General features: G+C 53.0%; 1 protein-coding gene across 3 annotated transcripts in view; it reads right to left on the bottom strand.

Annotated features, from left to right (window-relative positions):
- The window catches only part of LOC146808495 (transient receptor potential cation channel subfamily M member 2-like), a 1,799,999-nt gene that overhangs the window by 336,813 nt on the left and 1,437,501 nt on the right, over positions 1–25,685 (bottom strand). For all 3 annotated transcript variants that reach the window (XM_085623580.1, XM_085623581.1, XM_085623582.1), the window contains one exon: positions 4,244–4,421. In XM_085623580.1, the coding sequence (XP_085479706.1) occupies positions 4,244–4,421 (178 nt within the window). The remainder of the gene's footprint in view (positions 1–4,243; positions 4,422–25,685) is intronic.

Below are 25,685 nucleotides of genomic sequence, written 5' to 3'. Positions count from 1 at the left end.
ACGTCCTCTCGGGCGAGGCCCCCCTCCTGCCACGGGATTGCCCCATCCAGATTGCTACACTGGGGTTCAAATATTTGGGAATCTTTATCTCTCTGGACCCCGTGGTCCGCTATGAGCGAAACCTTCTCCCTCCCCTCCAGCGATTGAAGGCCGACGTCACGAGGTGGCGACGACTTCCGCTCTCGCCGCTCGGACGGGCGGTATTGTTTAAAATGATGTTGCTACCTCGCTTCTTGTATGCTTTGCAAAATACTCTAGATCTCGTGCCAGCCCGTTATTTCCGGGAGGTGGAGGGTCTTCAGCGCCAACTGTTTTGGGACGGGCGGCCTCGGATCGCTCTCGCTAATTTGACGCTCCCTTGGTACGATGGGGGGTCGCCCTCCCCGATATTAAACGATACTATTGGGCGTCTCAGCTGGCGTCGGTGAACCACGGGATATACGGTCCGGCCTTGAATCCGGCCTTCGAGATGGATACATTTCTGCTCCCGGGTGGGGATTATAATAGGGCGCTGTACTCGGTGACCCCAGATACGCGGTTGACAGGACCCACGCAGGTTGCGGTACATGTGTGGCACGCGGCGAGTGCTGCGATGGGGTGGAGGGATCGCTTGACTCGGGCGACGCCGTTGTATGCCTCCGGGCGGTTGGGTTGTCTGTGGAGATCGAAAGGCTTTGAGCAATGGGATATGATTGGTATATGTAAGGTGGGTGATCTTTGGGCGAAGGGGTCTTTCAAAACGTTTGAAATGCTTAAAACTGAATACAAACTAAATGATAAAGAGTACTTCCAGTATGCGCAAGTATACCATGCGCTGTGTTCGGTTTTTCCGGACGCTGCTGCTATCCCCGAGTATTCTCCATTGGAGGATAGAGTGTTGGACGGCTACGTGCCCGACAGCACTATTTCTCTGATTTATAAGAAACTCATTAATGATCGGGCGGACTTGCTTCTCCGTTTGAGGGAGGCATGGACGAGCGATGGCTTGGAACTGGATGATGAGGACTGGGTATCGGCGGTGGCCTCCCCAAAAGAGGTGGCGATCCCGGCCCGCTTGCGATTCGTACAGCTGAAGATTCTGCATAGAGTGTATGTTACGGGGCCCGGTTTGCTTCGTATGGGCTACTCGGGGGACGGACTGTGTAAGCGTGGATGTGGCCTGCCGGGTACCTTCCTTCATATCTTATGGGAGTGTTCGGAGGTTGTGCGATTTTGGAACGGTATCCACACCGTAATGGAGGAGGTCACGCACGTTGCTCTGTTGCCAGAGGCTAGGAGGTGTTTGTTGAATGTCTGGGAACCGAATGATTATAATGCGGCACAGACGCAGTGGGTGACTTTGGGGTACATGGTGGCTAAGCGTAACATTGCACAGTTGTGGGGTTCCCCGAGGCCGCCCACGATCAAGGTATGGAAGGAGAATATGGACTGGTGTATGTTTAGGGAAAAGACGGTGTATGTGGCGAGAGGCAAGCCAGAGAAATAGACTAAGGTATGGGGTCCATGGAATTTATATCGTGGACGTATCTGCACCCCGCCTCTGCCATTAGAGGTCGATATCGCTTTGTCCCCCTAGCCACGCATTCTGCGGGATTGTGTGAGGTGTGTTCCATGCTTTGTCTTCCCGTTGCCGCCCACTACCACTTCCGGACAAGAACTGCTATGAACACTGTACGTAGTTCCCCGTCCTGGGAAGAGCACGCTGCTATTTCGGACTCTCATTGCCTTGAGTGTACTTTGTATTTAATAGAAAATGAAACTGTTTTTTCGATTGCTCCTGGCCTGTGGCCACGGCCTGCTATATGTGCTCACGGACAGCCGGGAGCTTTGCCTCTGGCTCGTTTCAATGTGTGGCGTTGCATTGCGGGCCCTCGGGCTCTATAGCGGCCGGCCTTGGTGGTTGTAGGCCCTTGTCTGTATTTTATTGTGTACTAACGGTTTCTAATAAAAGTATTTTAAAAAAAAATAACAATATGGTGACAGGGAACGTAATCACATCTACAGTAAAATGGAACAATGTAGGAAAACATTTAGATTTGGGAGGTATGTCCTTATTATATGAAACTAAAATTGAAAAAAAAAAAAAAAAAAAAAGTACCAAAGTGGTGGTGTTCTGCAAGGATCCATTCTTGCTTTTTTCTTTTAAGACTTTATATGAGGCCCCTAGCCCCACTACATCACCACGTGGGGTGTTCTACATTTACATGTATGAAGATGTCACAAATTTTTTTTTGCCTTGCAATATCCAAAGCTCAAACCATGCTCAGACAATGGCACCCTGACATAAGTTTAAAAAAATATCCAGAAATCCACCAATTTCCCGAAGTTCAAGTCATCAAAGATAGAAATTCTACTACCCAGTTAAAATGTTAAAATGTTTAGTAAAAGCCACTATCCAAGTAAATGTCACATTTTTTTTTATGATGAGGTATAAGTTCTGCACATAGCAATAACTGGATCTTGGTATCTTGAACGTTCAGGCCCTCATTTAAGGGGATTTGGAGTAGTGCAGTGCAGCAAGTCAGCTTGCTGTGCTGCCATACGCTAAAGTGAAAGTGCACTGCATTCCTGTCCTTTCCCCCTGCACTGGCTCCCTTTCGGCTGCCTATCCATAACTCAGGCACCCTAGCACCATAGTGCAAGAGTGCATATGTTGTTAGCAGGATTGTTTTTGTGCAGAAAGGGGGACCTTCCTGCACAGAAACAGTCCTAAGAGGTGTTTTCCTCTTTCTATGTGTTCTGCAAAATGCACCACACGTAGAAAGAGGTAAAACGAGGAGAAATGCAAATATTTTTCCTTATTATGCCTCACCTCGGGAAGTGTAGGGTATTGGTGCTTCTCCGGGTTTACATGCTCTCGAAAATCTGGGGTAGTGTCAAAATTCTCCACTGGTCACATATGGAGTAGGGTATACAGTTTAAGGCCCTATGCCTTGCTTTTGGACCTCTCCATGGAGAAGGCCCTCAAGTTTTTATGTTGTGGTTTCAATGGTACCTTCCGCCATGATCCTTTTGCTTAGAAACAGCTTGTAATATCATTGTGCCCAGAGTAAAAAAAGTAAAATGGGGCGGGAGATGTTTCACTGGCAGCACCTCCCGTCTCGTAAAAGCCTCCCTTTATTCCTGAAAAAGGAATCAGGCCTTCTCTGCTTTAGGACAAAACTAAAAGCATGGCTTTTGAATCTCTAGGAGCCTATATCCCTAGGCCTCATACCTGGTACTGCCCAGTTTTGCAAGTTTGCGCGCCTAGACACCTCAGGGTAGTTTTTATTTCGTTTCATTTCAAATCCATGGGTGTTGCATGGGGAAATCCACCACAGCACTCCTGGAATTCCTCCTGAGCGCAGAGTAAGGCAAAGCAGTGATTTGTGCAGCCTTGCCTTACTGCATACCTATGAGGCCATTCAAAGCCAATGTCTTTGCGTGGCCCCATAGATATGAGTTTGCGATTTGTCCCGCCGGAGCGTCGCAAAAAGTGATGCCCCGGCATAGAAAGGGGCTCGTAAACATGCCTCTGTCAATTTACTCACACAGACCCCTCCTTTTGTAATGAACACACTTACTGAGATCCTTTTCTCCCCATTCAAATTCAGATTAATGTGAGTGAAGATACATCAACTTGGTGTAATTTATAATTAGTCTCTTTTTTCCAAATTGTGACTTTACTGGACAAATAGCATCATGGCTGGACCCAGCAGCACAGGAGCAGCAGAGAGAGGCCACTCCGGAAGGCTCAGAATATTATGAGCTCTTTACATATACAAAGAGATTCTCCCACACAATCTTGTTTACGATGCACAGAAAAAGATCAGGAGAAATGACAGATACGTTAAAATAGAATTAGGAGTGTCAGTTCACACCAATAGTGTCAGTGCCAGGGAAGAACATAGCTTGTGTGCTTTGACTATGTCAGAATTCAAATACTTTCCCATGTCAGATGGATTTGTGAAGTTGATACAACGAGAAGGAGCAGAGTTGAGACTCCTCGAGTGCAATGTTCAAAGAACGGAAAAGAGACAAAAGGAGTGAGAAGAAAGGCAGCAATTTGGAGACAGAACAAGAACAGGGGGAAAGACACTGCAGAGTACACATGTTTCTAACAAACAAAAAAGATCTGAAGAGCGATATAGATAGACACTATTAGTGAAGTGAAAAAAGAATGAAAAAGAAATCTAATCATTAAACAATCTACAGTAAAGTGGAGGAGAAGTAAGAGAAGGAAGACTAGGGTTGCTTGACTCACCTGAACATGGCAATCAGCAGGTTTAAGAGCAGAATGTTGGCAAACAGCAGGTAGAGACAGTGTAGGATTATTGTTAGCTCCTCTGGGAACCTCATATATCCATCATCGATTTGAGGGCATTTCGGCAGAGCTGGGTCTGTTCCATTAGGGGTGCACTTGTTGATATCAAAGTTGGTTTCTTAAAAAAAAACAAATACACAGTCATGTGACCGTAATAAAGTCTCAGCCTTCAAGATTCTCAGTCATGCTGCTTGTGGTACTATGGACTTTAAATTCAAAATGTTGTATACATGTTTACATTTTTATACATGAGGAAACAGCGTATTAACAAGCCATTAGCATTAACATAGGCAAAGGTTGTAAGGTTAGCTCAAGACTGGGCTAGAACAGCAATCAGACCTGTACACACTCACAGTCAAGAAAGTGTACCTAAAATGGAAAAATCCACAATCCCACAAACCAGGGACACCATATTAGCTGTTTTCTTCCACCAATGCAGACCCTCAGTGTCCCAAATGTTGATACCTTTAATTGCATCAATTGCATTGAAAGCGGCTGGAGTCTCACGAATTAAAATAAAACACAGTCCGTTCTACTAAAAGCATGCATTGACCCCTTGTCATATCAACCAGCAAGCATGCATAGGTGTTGACAATTGGAGAGGTGTGCAGTTTGAAGGATGGGATTTTGAGACCTATCACCTGATCCATACAATTTCTCAACTCATTCCTAATTCACACTGGCATCCAATCCAGGGATCTGCACGGAAGAGGTGAGGAAAGATATCCTTGTTTCAACTCAGGCAGAAAACACAAATCACCTACCTCTGTAGAACCCCCTCTCATCTATTCATGTGGGTTATATTCCAGGTAAACTCTGGAAGCTTCAACTAACCCCCAGAGCAAAGGGCTCTCAGTTTCAATACTATAAGGAGGGAGATGCCATTCTTTGAAATGTGTCATTAGAGGCATCATCAAATCTTTCAAACAGAGGTTGGACATTTGTTTTGGACGGGTTATGGGTCAATAATGCCTTGTTGGTGGATGAATATATGAAAGTTGTTGCTATACGTGGCATTCGAAAAATATGTCACCGCCCGATCTCTGTGGTAAAGTGATTCACCAATTCTCTACTGGTGAATAAAGTGAACTATTGTGTACGAGTCTTCTAAGATATAAGAATCTATTACTATGTCATAGTAATGAATAACCAGGTTTATTATCTGGTATTCACAGTAGTGGAGATCAGTGAGAGACATGCAAAGCACTGTGCTGTTACGTCCTCACCTGTCTTCATTACCACATTCCATCCTTCGTGAAGTTCTGTCCTCAGACATAGACAAGATTTATCAACCAAGGCAAGCTGTGCTTTCATTACCTACAAAATAAATTGCCCTCTGTCTTGTTTGGCTGAGAGCTTACTGTCTTTCTTTCAGTCTGAAACATTGATCTTGCCGGAACTAAACAAGAATTAAGGCATTGTTCTCTCTCTATCACATGTTCCCATTAAACCTTGCCACATAAGATGACAGTCACACGTTTGCGAGCTCGGCACACCAGCCTCAGATTCTGCATCATCCTGACTGGCTATGCAACCAAACCTTACCATGCTGCACCCCTGGAGATAGGGGACACGCTGTGGACTCTGTAGATGCCCGGGATGGTGGTGAGGACTCCCAAGGACAGCCGCGGTCAGGTGAGGCCTAGTGACACTCCTGGGCCTGAGTGAAGAAAGAGAGCAAGCCCAGGCGTGTGTGCAGCACTCTCACGACACACTTGTAACCGAAATCGGAGCGGTCGGCACCAACATCATGTCCCTCAAACTAGATTTACACTGCGCTGTGGGCAGCATAGAAGAAGTCAAAGTCTGAGTCTCAGATACGGGAGACATGATGACCGACATGCACTAAAGCATCACAAAATTTACTTCCACAACCAAGTAACTTGCAGCACGCGTGGGGGGCACAGGAGGGAGGGCTCGCAGGGACACTCTCTGCTTTATGGGATTCCCTGAAGGCTGTGAAGGATCCTCCCCTGAAAAATTCCTATATCGACGAGTGTGCTCCATCCTATTGTCAGACGCTCTCTCATCCTGCTTTCTCATCGAATGGGCCCACTGGGCTCTGGCCCAAAGACCACTTCCCGTTGCGCCCACTCATCCCATGATAGGTTGTATATTAAATTATAGACAGATACGCGATCCTCCACTATGCTCGATCACAGGCGGCCATTAGTTTCAATCTCACAATTTAATGATCTTCCCGGATTAACCCAAATCGGTTCACAGTTAATGTAAATCCTTCATTGCCGCGAAAAAAAAAAGATTACAAGGCTAAATATTTGGTACATGCTACTGTTTCCTTCTAAACTCAAAGTACTCTACTGAGACAAAAATCTTTCTTCAGCTCCCCAGAAGACGTCTTTCGGTGGATGGACAAGAAGGTTGTTCCTCGTCCATACACACCGCCACCGTGGGGCTCAAGCCCTTGCCCCAGGAGGCCCAAGCAGTTCCCCCATAGCAGTCTCAAACCCGGGGTGCGGAGAAACCTACTTCTTCTGGCGAGCCTGCAAGGCAAAATTAACGACCCAAGAGACGATTGCAACTACAGCCTGGGAGGGAGGCCAGGGGAGCTCAATCAATGATCCGCCCCTACAGTGGTGTTCACCGGCGTGCGTATCACCTTCTCTCCCAAAGGCTTGAACAAGATGCCAAGCCACATGAAACTTTACTTAAATCTTCTAGATGGACTACAGAGAAAACTTATGTACGGCATTGCCACCCTATCAATCAGAACTAGGAGGCATGGAGGAGAAAGAAGAGCAATATATTTCCATGCCCCCATTCCCTACCCTGTTTTAGGTCGAGCATTCAAGACCTTTTGTAATTTCTCATGTTGGCTTAAAGCCATCCCCCTGCTTTTGATTTGCTTGCTTTAGTGTCCTTTAGAAATCCTAGCTTGCTAGTGGTCAGCCTGCCTCTTTGTTCCTCCATTTTCCCTTCTGTTCCTCCCATGCAGCAGGGACTCAGTACTGTCTCATTCCGCTATGGTTCTCTGTGTTCTTGGGGGACTATTTATTTTCTTTGTTTTCGGGTCTGTTACTGTTTGCCTGTGTTCAGCTTGTTTGGAGGTAAAGCTGTTTACATGTAAATATATCATTCCTCCCTCCCATCTCATGTTAATGCCACAATTGTGTCAGTGCTGCATTCCTCTCTGTTCCTCCCGCTCTGTTGATTGTATTTATTCAGCCTTTTTCCACTTTTCGATGTGTACAGGCAGTTGGACTCATTTTTGGTAGGATATTGGTTTGTTTTGGGCTTCTCTTTATGGGGGATTGGGCTTGTTGAAGTCTTGTTTGTGAAAAGGCATGAGTCATTGCAGCCCCACCCACTCCTCCATGTGCTCCCATACCATTCAGAGGGTTCCTTGCAGCATGGGGAAGGTACCAGCTTCAGCCTCGTAGGAGCCTTATGCATCCACAGATTGTGTAATACGTTTCTCTGTGTGCAGGCATGATGTGCGCTGCTTCAGCTGGTTATTATTAGCAGTGAACTCTGCTTCAGAGGCACAGCTGCTGCCCCACCTCCCCGTGGACTATTAACAGGGGAACAAGCAGCACGCACACGCTGCTTGTGCCTCTATCTTGTATTAATTGGTTCCTAAATTGGAAGTGGAATGGATATGGCAGTTTTGGCGTTTCAGAAGCAGCTAAGCATTCCAGGGTATGACGTATTCCTTTACTAATCTCTTCATTCTTCGCAAGGACTAAATACATTGCGGTTTGCAGGCAGCTCGCAATTGCAAAAAAAATCGTATTTAATGGAATGCCGCTGACAACAGCAAAACATACATTATTTTGTGTATCTTCGGGTGATCTCAAGCACCGTGCAGTTTACTGCCGACACATTCGACTACTGATTTCTGAAAAAGAGTTTAGGGATGGGGGTGTGTGTTTGTGTGTGTCACAAAAGTGAGATGGGGCAGGGTTTCCAAAATACTGCACCTGAAGGAGATATTTTCAAGTCTGTTGATAAATAAGACTGCTTGAAACCAGAGAAGAACTATAGCTTGCAGGTAATAGCTAAATCGGAGAATGATGACAGGCGAGAATGCCGCTGACCGCGGCCCCCGCAGGGGGCCAATAGGCTTAGCGCCTTAGTGGCCCCGGGTCATCGGTCACCCCTCCCCACCCCCTCCCACTGGGGGGGTCGGGGACGCAGACCGGAGCCCCCCTCCTCTGGCTGGGCCGGAAGTGACGCGCAATGCGTGTCACTTCCTGGCCCTGGTGTGAGGGGGAGGCTATTTAGCCTTCCCCCACCCTTCCTGGCGACCTCTTTGTCGCCCACCTCGCCTTTTGTAGCAGCTCGATCGTCGACCGTCCAGCTGCACGGAATATTCGGCGGTGAGTTTGCCGGTTTGACCCCCTCGCCCCGGCCCTGTCCCTGGGCAGTACCAGGAGATGGGGCCCGGTGGTCGGAGTACCACGGGCGGGGGGGGGGGGGGGGGGGGGTGGACCGTGCTCGAAGCTAGGATCGAGGTGTTGGCCTTGCGGTTGCGTGGGTTGTGGGGGGCGCAAGGTTTCAATCTGGGGGACCCGCCCTTGCTTGCCCTACTGGGTATGCTGGGCGCCACCCTGCCCCCCTCCCTCCCCGGCAGCGGGTACATCCGCTGAATAGGATGCGTTCTCGGGTTCGTGTCCCGGCCCAACCGAAAACCCCCCGCGATGCTGGTGTCTTCATCAAGAGGGGGGGTGGGACAGCGCCCCCCCCCTTGCGTTCTAGGCACCAGCCACGGCATTAAGGCTACACTGGGTGGAGGGGGCTAGGTGCTCACAGAGGCCCACGCGTTTGCGGGTGCCAGCGCCATGCGGGGTGTTAGCTTTAGCTTCCCCCCGCTGCGGTTTAATGAACATATGAAAAGACATGGCCTAGATGTGAGACGGCAATTTACAAGGCACTATCGTATTCAGTATAGAAAATTTTTGTCTCAAGTCAGTGTGGCCTAAGGGAGAGTTGGGAGCGGTGGGAGCAGCCCGGGCATGCTAGGAGCGGTGCCAGTTCCCTGAGGCTCAGAGAATGGACGGGAGCGGTGGGAGCATCCCAGTCCCATGGTGTGTCCTCCTGTGCGGGACCGTGTCCGCCCGTCGTGGCATCTCCTCACCCCGCCGCACCGACTCAGGGTTCGCGGGCACGCTTGCCAGGGTCATGCCCCGTGGCCGCGTCCACATCCGGCGAATCTGGGCAAATCACTTATCTCCCCGGTCATGAGAAATAATATTGTCGACGCTATGTCCAGCGCCCCAGGACCTGCTGTCGCCATCACGGGAGCAATGGGGTCCGCGGGCTGCACCGCCGACTCGGTGCAGGAAAACAGGTTTCTGGGTTTGAGCCTCGTGGCCGCATTCATACACGGTGACTCTAGGCAAATCACCTACCTCCCCGGGACGGAATACGTGTGAGTTACAATGCCATGCCTGTGCCCCAGGACCCGCGGGCCGACATCCTGTTGTGTTCCGTCGCCTGCACCGCCGACTCGGTGCAGGAGAGCAGGGTCCTAATGCATTGGCATGGCATTGCTTAATCTCCCCGTAGGCGCCCAGCGGCGTGAGACCCTCGCAGGGGTTTTGGAAATGCATTGTGGGGGCTCCCGGTGAATCGGGGCCATTATTGCATAATTGTATACCTAAGAGAGTATGTTTGCACGGCCATTTGGACATGCTTGCCAGAGAACCAGGTCGAGCGCTTCCTAAACCTTGTTTCAATTGCGCCCGGGTGGCGCAACTAATCAATTAATAATAAAAAAAAAAAATTATACTCGCCTCTCCATTCTCTCTCCTAGATCGTGCCTGGTGTCCGGTTGACCGACGGGACCCGCTCGTCACTGGACAAGGGTGTAAGTGGCGCAGGGGGCAAATTACCTATACCTTCGCGCTGTTGAAACATGCACAATAAGAACACTTCTGTTAGCGTGTCACAGGGAAGGGCAGGACTTAAACTATGTATCTTCACGGGTTGGAGCTAGGCGGGAACCCTAGGCGTGCTCTCCCTACGTTGCCTGTGAAATATGTGTTTTATTCCCGGTTTTGAATGAGGAATGGAACTCTTGCCAGCCGGGGCCATCCCTTCATCCCACCCCTGTCACATTGAACTGGGCATCGGGAGGGAGGGGGGGTTTCGCGGGCTCGATTAAACTATCCCCTGCCCAAGCGTCGCAGAAGCGTGATGCTGACAGTCACTGTGGCCTAATGTGGAGCGGTGTGGTGCGGCGGCCTTGGCACCCGACTTTGGAGCACAAAGCTCACAGTTCGATCCCCGGTGACCCCCTCAGCCCCATGTGACTTTGGGCAAGGCCTCTATTTCCACAGTGGCCCCTGGCGCCTTGAGACCCGTAAGGGGGGAATTGTTTGTATTCGGTTAAGGTCGGAAACATTTGCTCTCAAGGTTACCGGTTTAAGTCCCATTGATTCCTTCGGTAACGATGTATCTGTAAGAAACATTAGTTAGTTAGATTCCTCACCTTAGAATATCCCCAGGCGTCAGACTGGATCCGGAAGATTTTTCGTCAGCAATACCCCTTGCGCGTCGCTAGGCGTCGTCTGCGGCTCCGCGTCTGTCGTCGGCGTCGTGCGCCGGAATGACGTCGTCGGAGTACTTAGACGCCGCCCTCGCGCGCTGACGTCAGTTCTTGTACATAGTGTGAGAAGTTGGCCTGATGTATGATGTCACTAGTTCTAGTGTACACCTTATATCAGTCCATAGACCAGCTATCCTAGTGGTAGCATGGACAAGAACAGTCTTACGCTAAACTCTGAATGGCATGTGAAGCCAGCTGTGATACCATATATAATCCCTTGAATACCAAATGAAAGGACACCACAACAGATATATATATATAAAATAAAGTGTATTTATTCTAGTCAAACCCTCAGCACTCTTTATGAGATTAGATGTAAGTACAACACAGTCTTATTTAAGCATACATTAAGTCACACAGGTAAGTAATACAGTTAGGCCCTAGAGGCCACGCAAACCATATACTAAGTAAGTGGTATAAGGACCACTGTCACGGAAATAGAATAGGCCTAGGCCTAGGGAATCGCTGGGGCTGCACTACACTAGCAACAGTTAGGAAGGGGGAGGCCCACGGGATTCAGGTGCAGAGTGGAAACACTCACGCGTAATGCGTATAGTCGATAGAAATAGTAAAGTTTAGAAATAAACAGTTTAAGGACACTTCTGAAGCAGCTAGAGAGTCGAGACTCGGAAACTAGACCTTAGGATAGTCACTACCCTTGTGAGCACCGAAGTACCCAAGTTACCTAGCCCACAGGCGGCGGATGCATAGGTGTGAACTTGCGTCGGGTTTCGTCGTGGACTTCTATGGATGCCTGAAGGAAAGTTGCTGACAGGCAGTCAGTAAAGAGTGTCCGGTGGATCCCAAGGCTGGGATCAAGAAGAGAGGAGACCTGCAAGCAGAAGGGACAGAGTCAAGGTCACTAGCCAGTGACCACGTGGAACCAGGAAGGAACCAGGCGATGTCGTGAAGATTGCAGGTGAAGGTGAAGCTTGTCGCTGCAGCCACGAGGACCAGGGAACGTCGAGGACGACCAGGACCAGGAGGCGAGCTGTCCCACGAAGGCTCTTGCTGTCGGCGGCGTCGAAGTTGGACTAGGACTCACCAAGCCTTGGCAAGCGGAACCCACGAAGAACGGAGGACTTGCTTCTGGTGCAGACCAGGAAGGTCTGGGGTGCTTCTCTTTTTCAAAGAAGCAGGAGCCAGTCTGGAGGAGCCAAACCAGCGGTGAAGATTACAGGATGCGTCGTCACAAAGGCCACCAGCCAGCGGGCAAGCAACCGGACATACGCGGAAAGCAGGAAAATGCAGAAGGGCCCCACGCAGGACTCGTGGAGTGTGGGGGGCTGATCTTTGGTGCAGATGGTGCTTGGGGTTGGGGCTTCTCAATCCCCGGTGCACAACTTCGAGGGTGCCTCAGAAGCTGCGCTTGAAGATACTAGCCACTTTTCCCAGGTAGCCGGTCCCACGTCTCTTGTCGCCTCCACGGATCTCAGCTCGGCTGTGGATGTGGATCAGGGTCGGAGAAGTCTGGAAGTCAAGGCTCTGGTCGGGCTCTGCAGTCGGTCCCTCGTAGAACTTTAGCAAAGCAAAGGGTAGTCTCTTGATGGTGCCTGTTTGCACAGGGTAGCCACTCCTTGGCCACAAGGGAGATTCTTCAGTCTTCTTCTTTCGTCGAATGTCGAAGGTCCAGAGTTTCTGTTCAAGTTGCAGGTTCAGGATAATCTAATCTCCTGGGGCCCAGCTACCACTCTTATCCAAATCCGGGGGGCTGGGTTACCTGCTAGGTCACGCCTTATGGGTGGGACCTGGGAGGGGGGCGGTTACACCCCCTTCCCTTTGTCCAGTTTCGCGCCAGGACTGGGGCTGGAGTGCCCCAGCACCGGTTTGAACTGGACTATGCACGGGACACCTTGTGTGCCCCAGGCATGTCTCATTCTATTCATCCCTCCCTGCCCCAATACACTAAGGCCTGTCTGGGGTGGTGCTCGCACCTCCCAAGGCAGGAAACCTATTGTCCAAGCCTCCCTTGCCGGGATCACTCCCAGCAGCAGGAGGTCAGACTCGTGTCTGTGGCAGCAGCATCCATTTTGTGATGCTGGGGCTCTGGTTAACTTTAACCGGGTAAGTAGGTTACAACATGTCTTCTCCCTCTAGAAGGGAGGGATAATATCCTCATCCCCAGAAATGGGATGGGGGTATTATTCCAAAGTGTTAGACACCTTACACGACATGTTTTGATAAAGCCAAACCATAGTTACCATAACCGTTTAAGATTATAAGGCACTTTAAGAGTATATGGTAGGCTATATCATAGAACAGCTATAAGGACATGGTTCCGAAAGCTGCAGACAGGCTCAGCTCATGCTAGAGCACCATCTCACATGTTACCAAGCACTCTGCATCCAGGATTGTTAAGCCCTGCCATAGGAGTGGCTGATAGGTACACATGTGTCTATATGTAAGTTAGGTATAGGAATACTACACCTAGCAAGGGGTGATTACACGACCTTGCCCCAGCTGAGTGATCAGCCAGTTGTGTCATAATGGAAGGCCAGGCCAGGGGTGGCATAATACATGCTGCAGCCCCTGGTAGGCCTAGGGTACACCTATGCCCTGGGTACCTAGGGTACACTCTACAGGGGCCAATAAGGTGATCCTGTCCAAATGGGTTATGCACCTAAAGTACATAGTATCAATTTAGAGAGAGAACAGCAGGGCTGTGGGTCTGATTAGCAGGCCCACAGCCACATCTAAGTCGAAAACCAGTAAAGCAAAAGCAAAAAGTGGGGGTGAACATAGAAAGCAGACCCTACTCTCCTACAGTGTATGATTGCTAGTCTGTTTGTGGTGTAAGAATGCGTCTGGTAGTGTGTGATTGCTAGTGTGTTAGGGGTGTAAGAGTCCTTCTGTTAGTGTGTGATTGCAAGTCTGCGTGATGTGTAAGAATGCTTCTGATGGATACATCTGCCAGTGGATTCCTCACCTTGTGAATATCCCCTGCGCCAGTATTCCACGGAACTTTTGTTTCCCAGCACTCCACGTCGACAATGCATCGGCTCCATCCTTCAACATCGTGGTCCGATGACAAACACCAAACGCAGTCGTCATGCGGGTCAGTGATGGACATGTGTTTGCCACATTCACGGCAAGGCTTGAAACCAGACTTCCTTGCCGACATTCTCGAAGAAAGACAGAGAAACTTCGAAATAAACACAAAGTAACAGGTAAAGCTACCAGTAACGATTCCCGAAATCCGTTAGCGTCGTCGGCGCAAAAAAAAGGGAACTGACGTCATCACGCCGAGGAGGTCTTCTTATGGAGCCGGTGACGTCAGCGGAGTCGCGAGCGGGGCCGTGCCTCTGTGACGACGTCTTCGACCTCATCGGCGTGGACTGCTACAAAAGTTTCCGAATGTTGCTGGCGCAGGGGATATTCACAAGGTGAGGAATCACAAGGTGAGGAATCCACTGGCAGATGTATCCATCAGAAGTACATAGTATCAATTTAGAGAGAGAACAGCAGGGCTGTGGGTCTGATTAGCAGGCCCACAGCCACATCTAAGTCGAAAACCAGTAAAGCAAAAGCAAAAAGTGGGGGTGAACATAGAAAGCAGACCCTACTCTCCTACACCTAGCTTTCCGCGCCAGGAACGCAGAGCCATGCAAAGACCGACACTGGTGCCAAAAATAAAATCTAGGGGCCTGAAAAGGATAACCTTAACCCTAGATGTCAGTTCGCAGAACGGGGAGGATGGGTGGGTCGGTGAGGAATCTAACTAACTAATGTTTCTTACAGATACATCGTTACCGAAGGTAAGTAACTTGTTCATCTGAAAGAAACACGTTAGTTAGATTCCTCACCTTAGAATAGATACCCAAGCAATACCATCCCCGGTGGTGGGTCTGCGAACCAAGATCACACCAGAAAGTCCTGGAGGACAGAACGGCCGAAGAAGCCATCCCTCCGGACTTGGCTGTCAAGGCAATAATGCCTGGCAAACGTGTGTAGCGAAGCCCACGTTGCCGCCTGACAGATGTCCTGCAAAGGGACACCCCGTCCCAAAGCAGTAGTAGCCGCCGTGGCCCGAGTAGAATGGGCGCGCAGCCCAACAGGAGGGTCCTTTTTTGCCAAGGAATAACAAATTTTGATGCACAAAACGACCCACCGAGAGATGGTCCGTTTGTGCACAGCTTTCCCCTTCTTAGCACCCACGTAGCCAACGAAAAGTTGGTCGTCCACCCGGAACTGCTTTGTGCGGTCCAGATAAAAGGAGAGCGCACGTTTTGGGTCCGGACGGTGGAGCCTCTCTTCCTCTTTCGAAGGATGCGGAGGCGGAAAGAAGGTGGGCAAGGTGACAGACTGCCCAAGATGAAAGGGGGTCACCACTTTCGGAAGAAAGGAGGGACGAGGCCGGAGGACAACCTTGTCCGGATGAACAGAGAGAAAAGGAGGCTTTGATGATAAAGCCTGGAGCTCACTCACCCGTCTAGCTGAGGTGATGGCTACCAGAAAAGCAGTCTTAAGCGTCAGCACACGAAGAGGACAATTATGAAGAGGCTCAAAGGGAGCGCACATTAGAAATGTGAGAACAAGATTCAAGTCCCACTGAGGCATTACAAAAGGGAAAGGAGGGAACGTGTGAGTAATGCCTTTTAGAAAGCGGGTAACGACAGGGGACTTGAAAAGAGAAGGCTGATCAGGAAGCCGCAAGAAGGCAGAGATGGCAGCAAGATAACCTTTCAAGGTGCCCAGGGCAGAGCCCTGCCGGGCCAAAGAAAGAAGAAAGAGGAGGACCTCAGAAAGAGGGGCGGAAAGGGGATCCACAGCCTTTGCTGTGCATCATGCCACAATTTGTTCCACCAGCAGGCGTATACCGTCTTTGTGGAGGGACGCCTGGCTGCCAGAATGATATCACAGACTTCAGGAGGCAAGTCAAATGGCATCAACTGCCGCCGCTCAATCTCCACGCATGGAGGTGGAGGCTGGACAGGTTCGGGTGGAGGACCGTCCCCTGCTGCTGCGACAGAAGATCCTCCCGAAGGGGCAGACGTATCGGAGGATCGGTCAACATACTGAGTAGCTCGGGATACCAGTACCTTTGTGCCCAATCCGGAGCCACCAAGATGACTTGGGCCCGGTCGTGCCTGATCTTCTTCAGCACTCTGGGCAGAAGTGGTATAGGCGGAAAGGCGTACAACAGACGGCAACTCCACTCGCGACGAAAAGCGTCTCCGAACGAGTGCAGCCTTGGAAATTCCAACACGCAGAACTGCTGACATTGCGCGTTCTCTTCGGTGGCGAATAGATCTAACCAAGGCTCTCCCCACTGCTGAAAGAGACCTTGCGCCACTTCGGAGTTCAGACGCCATTCGTGATCCATCATGCACCGGCGGCTGAGTTCCCCTGCTCTGGCGTTCAGAGAGCCCGCCAGATGTTGAACCACTAGGGTGATGCCCTGGTGTTCCAGCCACGTCCAGAGGCGCAGAGCCTCCTGACAAAGGGTCCACGACCCCACCCCGCCCTGTTTGTTGCAATACCACATGGCGGTGGTGTTGTCCGTGAACACCTGCACGACACTTCCCCTGACAGAGGGAAGGAAGGCTTTCAGTGCAAGTCGGATCGCTCTCAACTCCAACAGGTTGATGTGGAGGCGAGACTCCGCCGGAGACCAGAGGCCTCTGATCTCCGCCTCTCCCATATGACCACCCCATCCCAGGAGGGACGCATCCGTCACTACGACATGCTCCGGTTGGGGAAGGGAGAGGCTCTTGCCCATGACCCAATCGCGGTCCGTGAGCCACCACTGCAACTGCTGTGCAGCGCCCTCCGAGATCAAGACATGGTCGGACAGGTTGCCGTGATGCTGGGCCCACTGAAACTTCAGGTCCCACTGCAGAGCCCGCATGCGCCGCCTGGCGTGATGCACTAGTAGGATGCAGGAGGCCATCAGCCCCAGAAGCCGCAACACTAGCCTGACCGAAACCCAGGATAGAGGCCGAAAGATGGGAATCAGGACCTGAATATCCCGGACCCGCTGTTCCGGCGGATAGACCCGGAACTGCGCCGAATCGAGAACCGCTCCGATGAAGAGGAGCTTCTGAGAGGGACTCAGGTGTGACTTCGGCACGTTGATGGAAAACCCCAGCAAATGCAGGAGATCCGCCGTAGTCTGGAGGTGGGAGACGACTGCCTGGGGCGAGCCCGCCTTCAACAACCAGTCGTCGAGATAGGGGAAGACTGGAACCCCTGATCTGCGCAGATGAGCTGCGACCACCGCCATCACCTTCGTGAACACCCGAGGGGCACTGGTAAGGCCGAAGGGGAGCACGGTAAACTGAAAGTGCTCTTGACCCACCGTGAACCGCAGGTAACGCCGGTGGGCCGGCAGGACGGGGATGTGGAAATATGCGTCCTGCAAGTCCAACGCTACCATCCAGTCTCCAGGGTCTAGGGCAGCTAGAACCTGAGCCAAAGTTAACATCTTGAACCTCTCCTTCCGGAGGAAGGCATTGACGTTCCGGAGGTCCAAGATAGGGCGTAGGCCCCCTTTGCCCTTCTTGGGAACCAGAAAGTAGTGGGAATAACAACCACGACCTACTTCTGGGCTCGGAACGCGCTCGATGGCCCCCTTGGCCAAGAGGGCCGAAACTTCCTCGTGGAGAAGATTCAAATGATCCCCCGAGATACGGTGGTGCTGCGGTGGCATGGCTGCTGGGGTCGTCTCGAAGGGGAGGGAGAAGCCCCTTCGGACGATTTTCAGCACCCACCTGTCCGATGTGATGGACCGCCAGTGGAGCAGGTGATGGCGAACTCTGCCGCCCACTGGCGTGGAATGGGCCTGAAAGCTCGGACTAGGAAGGCTTTGAGGCGGATGCTGCCGGGGTGGATGTGGGCTGACCGTGTCGTCCTCCAGAACCGCCTCGGCGGAAACCACGTCCGCAACCGCGCGCAGGTTGGTTCTGCGGCTGGTGGCTAGGCGTACGTGAGGAGGCACCCCTTCCTTGGCCACGAAAGGGGCAAAAGGCGGAAGTTTGCGACCGCGGGGCCGAGAGGCCCAAGGACATGGCCGTAGCCCGGGAGTCCTTAAAGCGATTCAGCGCACTGTCCGCTTTCTCACCAAAAAGGCGAGTGCCATCAAAGGGCATGTTCATGAGAGTGCTCTGGACATCACCCGAAAAGGACGTGGACCGCAGCCAGGCGTGACGTCTAAGCGCCACCGTGGTAGAAATCGCCCTACCCAGCGAGTCCGTAGTGGCAAGCCCACATCGGATAGCATGTCGTGCTGCATCCCTCCCATCGGCCAGAGCCTGGGTAAGTCGTGTCTGGACCTCCTCCGGACACAGGGGCAGCACGTACTCCACCGTATCCCACAGAGAGTGGGAATAACGGTCCAAAAGACAGGCGGTGTTCAAGGACCGCAGGCCCAAACTAAGGGAGGAGAACAGCTTTTTGCCAAACTGTTCCAGTCTCTTGGAATCCCGGTCCGGCGGAGCGGTCGGGAAGGAGGATTGGGAGGTAGAAGCCTGGATAACCAGGCTCTCAGGGGTAGGGTGTTGGGACAGAAAACTGGGGTCGCCCGGAGCAGGGTGGTGGCGCCTGGCGACGTTCCTGTCCACAGGAGGAACTGTGGAGGGCTTGGACCAGGTGCCCTGCAGAACGTCAATGAGGGCCTCATTGAATTGCAGCAGAGGCTCAGTGGAGCTTGCTGCAGACTGAAGCACGTCAGTGAGGACGTTAGTTCTCACAGCCACGGCAGGTAGCTCGAGCCCAAGGGCTGCGGCCGCCTTGCGCAGCACCACAGAGAAAGCAGCACCCTCCTCCGAAGCCACAGTCGGAGGAGAGATGAATCCAGTGTCTGGAGAGGTATCCAGACCACTGGCCTCCCCCAGTTCATCTGCCCAGTCCTGTGACAGCTGAGCCTGAACGGCCATAGGATCCTCGGACCCCTCCCATTCGCCCCCGTCATCCGATTCCTGGTAAACAGGAGGATGGATCGGAGCCGGACGATAGACATAATGTGTCTCCAGCGGCGCCGAACGCGGCATCCATCGACGCCGTAACGGTGCCGGGTCCGGAGCGGGGCTGAACTGGGGCACGACGCCGAGCGGAGCCGGCGTCGGAGGTGGAACCGGTGTCGACGCCGGCGGAGGAGGCGTGACGAGGTCGACCGGCGTCGGCGGGGACTCGGGAACGGGTCCCTCGGGCACTTGCGGCGTCAAGGCCGGAGTCGGCGACGGCGCCGGGGCCGGAGCAGCCGGCATGCAAGGTTGCCCAGTCGGGTCCGCGGGGCCCGAAGGCGCGCCAGCGGGCATCGACGGCGGAGCCAGGTTCCTCATGGCCGAGAGGAAGGCACTGACTTCCGCCGGCGTCTCGTCAGTCCCAGGGACCGGCGGGTATGGGGACTTGCGCGGCGCCTGCGGCTCCGCTGGTGCCGCGGGGGTGGAACCACCCTGACCCTCGGCCGAGTCGCGCGACCGGCGAGGGGAGTCCGAAGAGCGGTGTCGCCTCTTGGACTTCTTGGAGTGCTTCGACTTACCCGAAGACTTGGAGCCAGACGATCGATGATGACGTCGGCTGCGGCTCCGCGACCTCCTCCTGGACCGGGATCGAGAGGGGCGCAGAGCCGAGTGGCGAAGCTCGAGAAGCTTACGGGACCGCTCCCGTCTAGCCTTCGAGGTCAGGGCCTTGCAGTCCGAACACGACTCCGCGTCGTGGTCGAGGCCCAAACAGTAAAGGCACCGGCGGTGATGATCCGTAACCGACATCAAGCGGTTGCAGTCAGCACAGGCTTTAAAACCAGGCATCCTACTGGCGCGGAAAAAAGAAGAACTGACGTCAGCACGCGAGGGCGGCGTCTAAGTACTCCGACGACGTCATTCCGGCGCACGACGCCGACGACGGACACGGAGCCGCAGACGACGCCTAGCGACGCGCAAGGGGAATTGCTGACGAAAAATCTTCCGGATCCAGTCTGACGCCTGGGGATATTCTAAGGTGAGGAATCTAACTAACGTGTTTCTTTCAGATAGCTCCATTAAGGTCCTGGGGTGTATTGCTTGATGGCGGTGGACCTCGCGCACGTTAGTTGGTATGGGAGCGGCCGGCCAATAAGCCGCGCACCCGGCGCACGGTGGGAGCGGGCATGAGCGTGCGTGAATCCTCGGCCCTGGGACGCTTGCTCGTAGGTCGCAGGTTCAAGTTACATTGATTCTGTTTCCGTTGGCGTACCTTTCGTTGGCGTACCTTTCACCCCCCCGCGCATCCTAGGTTTCGGGGGTCTCGTGGGCACGGTTTAAGTCACCCCCTGCTCACGCGTCGCACGCGGGAGCTATAGTGCGGTGTAAAGGATCAATTACCGTCCGGCAGAGCACACATTTTAGTGATCGCGTGTCCGTCGGCGTTTCGCCCGCGGGGCATACTTCGCAATGGCGGTCGGCCTCGCGAGCAAAGTAAATTAAGGGGGGTGTGGCCGGCTAAGAAGCCGCATACCCTGTGCCGTGGGAGCCGGTAGGAGACTAGCGTGGGTTCACGGCCCCAATACACCAGCACTGCAAGGCTGGGAGCTGCCTGGGACCCCGCTGATCGCGGGCGGTGCAACACCTGTGGTGCTCCCTGGTTAAGGTTATGGCCCCCCCTCCCGTCGGCTACGCTGCCGTTGAGGGTGGGGGGGGGCATGTAGTGGGCTGCGTGCGGCAGGCACAATGGACCTGGCACGGGGATCGTTTAGTATGGTACGAATCTTGTAAGCTCCCCGTGCTTGAATGTGTAATGTAAATAAGGTGCTCAGGTAAAGCGCTCCAACACCTTCAACTCACGCTATATAGTTATGCAACATGTATTGCTGGCTTCCTATAAGGCAGATAAATTATACAAGTGCATGCAATTTTCACATACGCGATTACGGGCATTAATAAACCCCCCGCACCTCAATGGAGAATCTGGTGCGGTACTCGCGCGATCCGGTTCGGGGAGCGGGTAATATGGTACGAATGTCGTAAGCACCCCCTGCGTGAAGAGGTAATGTAAATACGGTGCTCATGTTAAAGTGCTCCAATGCCTTCCGATCGAGTTCGCGCTATATAAATATTCATCATGTAATTGCAGGCTTCCTATAAGGCAGATACATGATACCAATACATGCACTGTCCACATCACGCGATTACGGGTATTACTAATCCCCCCCGCACCTCAAGGGTTAATCTGGTGCGGTGCTCGTGTGACCTGGCACGGGGATCGTGTTATATGGTACGAATCCCCTACGCTCCCCGTGCCGGCTTGTGTAATGTAAATACGGTGCTCATATAAAGCGCTCCAATATCTTTGGCGTCGAGTTCGCGCTATACAAATATGCAACATGTATGTGCTGGCTTCCTATAAGGCAGATACTTGATACAAGTGCAGGCATTGTTCACAAAATTTGCTCCAATACCCTTCGGTCGAGTTCGCGCTAGATAAATATGCAACATGTAGTGGCTGGCTTCCTATGATGCAGACACATGATACAAGTACATGTATTACTCACAAGAATTTGCTCGTGCCCACATTCGCGCGCATTAGGTGATTCCGGGCATTACGACTCCTCCGGCACCTGAATGGGTTATTTGGTAGATGCTTGTGTCCGGCGCTCTAATAATTTTGTGCGCATTACGGTTTGAGCTAATCACTAATCGACCGTGCCCGAATAGGTATGTAAATACGGGGCTCATGTACTGCACTCCAACACCTTCGGGCGGGTCACGCTGTGACTCTGGCCAGATAATTATTATCCACGTGCCTGATGATGTATGTATATACAGTGCTCATGAACGGCGCGCCATTACCTTCGGATCGAGTTCGCGCTGTGGTTGTGACTCCGGGCAAATCACTGATCACCCCATGCCCATATATGCATGCGTGCTGCTGGGCCTGGTCCACCTGGACCCCCGAGGGTCGCGAATATGCACGCGTGCTGCTGGGCCTGGTCTACCTGGCCCCCCTGAGGGTCGCGAATCTTGGCGGCTCATGATCCCACTTCCGTGCGCTCCATATACCGTTGGGCGAGTCGCGCTGTGTCTGCGGGCAGATCACTTAATCTCTCCATGCCCGATTATGTATGTGAATTCGGTGCTCATGAACTGCGCGCCTATACCTTCGGATCGAGTCGCGCTGGTTTGTGACGCTGGGTAAATCAATGAATATCGCCGTGCCCGAATATGTATGCGAGCTGCTGGACCTGGTATGCCCGGGTTCCCGAGGGTCGCGGACCTGGCGGCTCATGATCTCACTTCCGTGCCCGAATATGTGTGTAAATATGTTGCTCATGCACAGCGTTGCCATACCTTCGGGTCGAGTTCGCGCGACATAAAAGTGCTAATTACAGCAAGGGTCGCGCAGTCCGATCCTGACCACACGTGACCACGTGTCGCTCGTCTCCGACCTTTTGCTGGAAGGGGGCTTGGGTCGTTTGTCATTGTTGTGGTTGTCTCGACACCCACCCCCATTGCTTACGGCCTCGCGCTCCCAAGTGCATCAGTCCTTGGGCAGGGCGGACCAGTGTGGGGATAGTCCTAACGTAGAACGGTCATTGCCATGTTAGTAACAGTTAAACACGGGTCGCTGCCGACAGTCTAAAAGAGGTATGCTTAAGCCCGCAACTCGGCCCCGCCAACATGCTTATGTGGGACGCCTTCAACGGTCACTGATATGGGGAACTCACACATGTCTAACTGTAACCTAGACACCCGGTGGGTGCCAGTCGGGCAGGGCAACGCAACCGAGATAGAATGGTAGTTATTATCTAATGCTAAAGGAAGTCTGGAGTGAGCCACTAGATGGGTGTAGATATAGGTGCAGCTCAGTACCCCAATCGCATTGAATACGGGGACGCACTGACATAGCGGCAAAAGAATAAGTGGCCACCACATAGCGCATCACTAGGGCCTAAATCATGGCACTAGGTTACCGGTTGGTTCCCACAGATTTGTCTGCCCCCAAGGTTATCCTCTAGGGGTAGAACTTGAGACTAAGGGGGCATTTCCCTGGTTCGGCGCCACGAATAAGCGATAGCTACACTGGGATGGCGTTACCATGCAGGTCCTGCCACCACTGGGTTCCCCCCAGGTGATGGGATCAAGTTAGGTGGGACCATGAAGTCTACGGTTCTTGGGAAGCTTCCAGCGGTAGGGCATTTAGCAACAGATAAGGTACCAGCGTGTGGGTATCAGATATCTGCTTTCCAGCAGCACCGTGCCCTGGGAGCACGCGCGTTGCCCTAACTCTGAGGCCCACCCAGAAGGGGGCCGGGTAGCAAAACAAGTGAATAGGCTCCATAGGCGGGCCTCTGGCCTTCAGCTGGGTGTAATCACCATCATTTGGAGATAGGCCCAGGTAAAATAGGGCTTTCCGTAATGCCTAGAGGACCATTGCGGTTGGTGGCACTCCCCACCGGAATCACTGGTCGCGTACTGCAGCTGCAGGAGACTGGGATCCTGGTTTACGGACACTTTTACCGCGCTATGGGTGCTGCTGTCCAAATAACTGGGGTGTCAGCGGGGCAAACACAAGGCGACATCATGGCAATAGAACATTTGTCACGCCTGGGGTGCATTGAATCTCTACTTCAACGGAGCAGAATTTGGCACCGCTGGTGGTGCTCTGGGTTTGTGGGGGGGGCACCCCCCTGCCACCCTCCCACTGGGGAGCATGATGGGAGGGGCGAAGTAGGACTTAGTCAATCCTCAATGCTTAAACTTTACTGACAGCGCGCAATGCTTAAGCCAAACAGATTCCCGAAGCTGGTATGCCTAAGGGATCATCACTGACGGATCTGTAGGGGCATAATTCCTATAAGGTATAAGGGATGGTGGGCAGGGGCAAGAGTCGCCCCTTGCCCATGGTCACGCGCTGGCAGTTAGGTGCACTCCCGTGCCTCAGGTTAGCTATCTGAGGGGACTGTACAAATGTTAAGTAAAACCCTTCTCGTCATAATAGCCAAAGCAGGCAGGCCCAGAATTGTGAATAGGTGTAACCTTCCCGCTGGGGGGCGAATAGTTATTGCACATCTTCACAGGCCCTTTATTTCAGCAGACCCTATCCGATTAGGATAGCGTCTAGGGCTTGGGGACATAGATGGGGCCATCTACAACTCCAGGAGCTATAGCTCACTGGTAAGTCTTGGGCCTGTGGTTATAAGGGATCTCACAGGGTTTGAGTCCCGCTAGCACTGTCAAACTGTCATGAGGTGGCAGAATGTCAAACTCTTCTGTCTGCAGGGATGGTTCCCTTCCAGCTACTTGCAGGAAGCCCTAGATAGGAGAGGTGCAGGTAAGACTATAGCGGGTTGGTGGGGGGCCCTGGCTGCGACGGTGAGCCGCCTCCAGGGCTGTGGCGGAGTTACAGGGCGATCTGGAAGCAGGCCGGTACAAAGGGTACCTCTGCGCGGCACCAGAGGGGGTGCCTGAGCCAAAACGAGGAGCCTCAAGGGAGGTCCCGGAAGCCGTGTCGGCGCCCCGCTAGTCCTGCGGGCGGTTGTGGGCCTGAACAACCGGGGGCTTGCTATGCGCCGCTCCGCCCCGATAGGGGGGCGTGAGTAGAATTACCAACGGTACGTGATCATAGAAAGAATCACCTGTAGGGCAGCAACGGCGGGCATCGCTCCCGCGCTGCCCGGCTCATCAGGCAGGCAGGCGACCCAGTTGGTTGCCTGCCCTTGGATCGCCCGTAAGATAACCCACCCATTGCATATTCTGGAATTATGTAATAAACCTGCAGCATTTGTTACCCAACACCAACTGTCTTGTGTGTGTCATTTGGGTAACCTATTATGGGGGAGGGGGGACAGCGGGGTGCCCCTGGGGGTACTATGCCGCTGACCGCAGCCCCCGCAGGGGGCCAATAGGCGGTCGGCGCCTTAGTGGCCCCGGGGCACCGGTCACCCCTCCCCACCCCCTTCCACTGGGGGGGGGGGGGGGGGGCGGGGACGCAGACCGGAGCCCCCCTCCTCTGGCTGGGCCGGAAGTGACACGCAATGCGTGTCACTTCCTGGCCCTGGTGTGAGGGGGAGGCTATTTAGCCTTCCCCCACCCTTCCTGGCGACCTCTTTGTCGCCCACCTCGCCTTTTCCCTCCCTACCGCTTACCCGGCATAGGCGTTGGGTGGGGGGGGGGGGGGGTTTCTGAGCGTTGTTATGTTTTCTTTTTCGTTGCAGGCGGAGTTACAGGGCGATCTGGAAGCAGGCCGGTACAAAGGGTACCTCTGCGCGGCACCAGAGAGGGTGCCTGAGCCAAAACGAGGAGCCTCAAGGGAGGTCCCGGAAGCCGTGTCGGCGCCCCACTAGTCCTGCGGGCGGTTGTGGGCCTGAACAACCGGGGGCTTGCTATGCGACGCTCCGCCCCGATAGGGGGGCGTGAGTAGAATTACCAACGGCATGTGATCATAGAAAGAATCACCTGGAGGGCAGCAACGGCAGGCATCGCTCCCGCGCTGCCCGGCTCATCAGGCGGGCAGGTGACCCAGTTGGTTGCCTGCCCTTGGATCGCCCGTAAGATAACCCACCTGTAGGAAGGTGGATATCTGACTATGGTTACCCCCAACTTTTTGCCTAGTGTCTAGCTGGTTTTTCGACTTAGTTGGCCTGAGATCCTGCCATTCAGGGTCTCAGGCTGTCTGCTCTCTCTGTAAAATGGACTCCATGTACCCTAGGTACATAACCAATTGGTAAGGATCACCTTATTGGACCCTGTACAGTGTACCCTAGGTACCCAGGGCATAGGTGTACCCTAGGCCTCCCAGGGGCTGCAGCATGTATTATGCCACCCCTGGTCTGGCCTTCCAATCAGACACAACTGGCTGATCACTCAGCTGGGGCAAGGTCGTGTAATCACCCCTTGC

Source organism: Triturus cristatus, chromosome 8, assembly GCF_964204655.1.
Source record: "Triturus cristatus chromosome 8, aTriCri1.1, whole genome shotgun sequence".
NCBI classification, from domain to species: Eukaryota; Metazoa; Chordata; class Amphibia; order Caudata; family Salamandridae; genus Triturus; species Triturus cristatus.
This window is presented reverse-complemented; position numbering and strand designations above follow the sequence as displayed.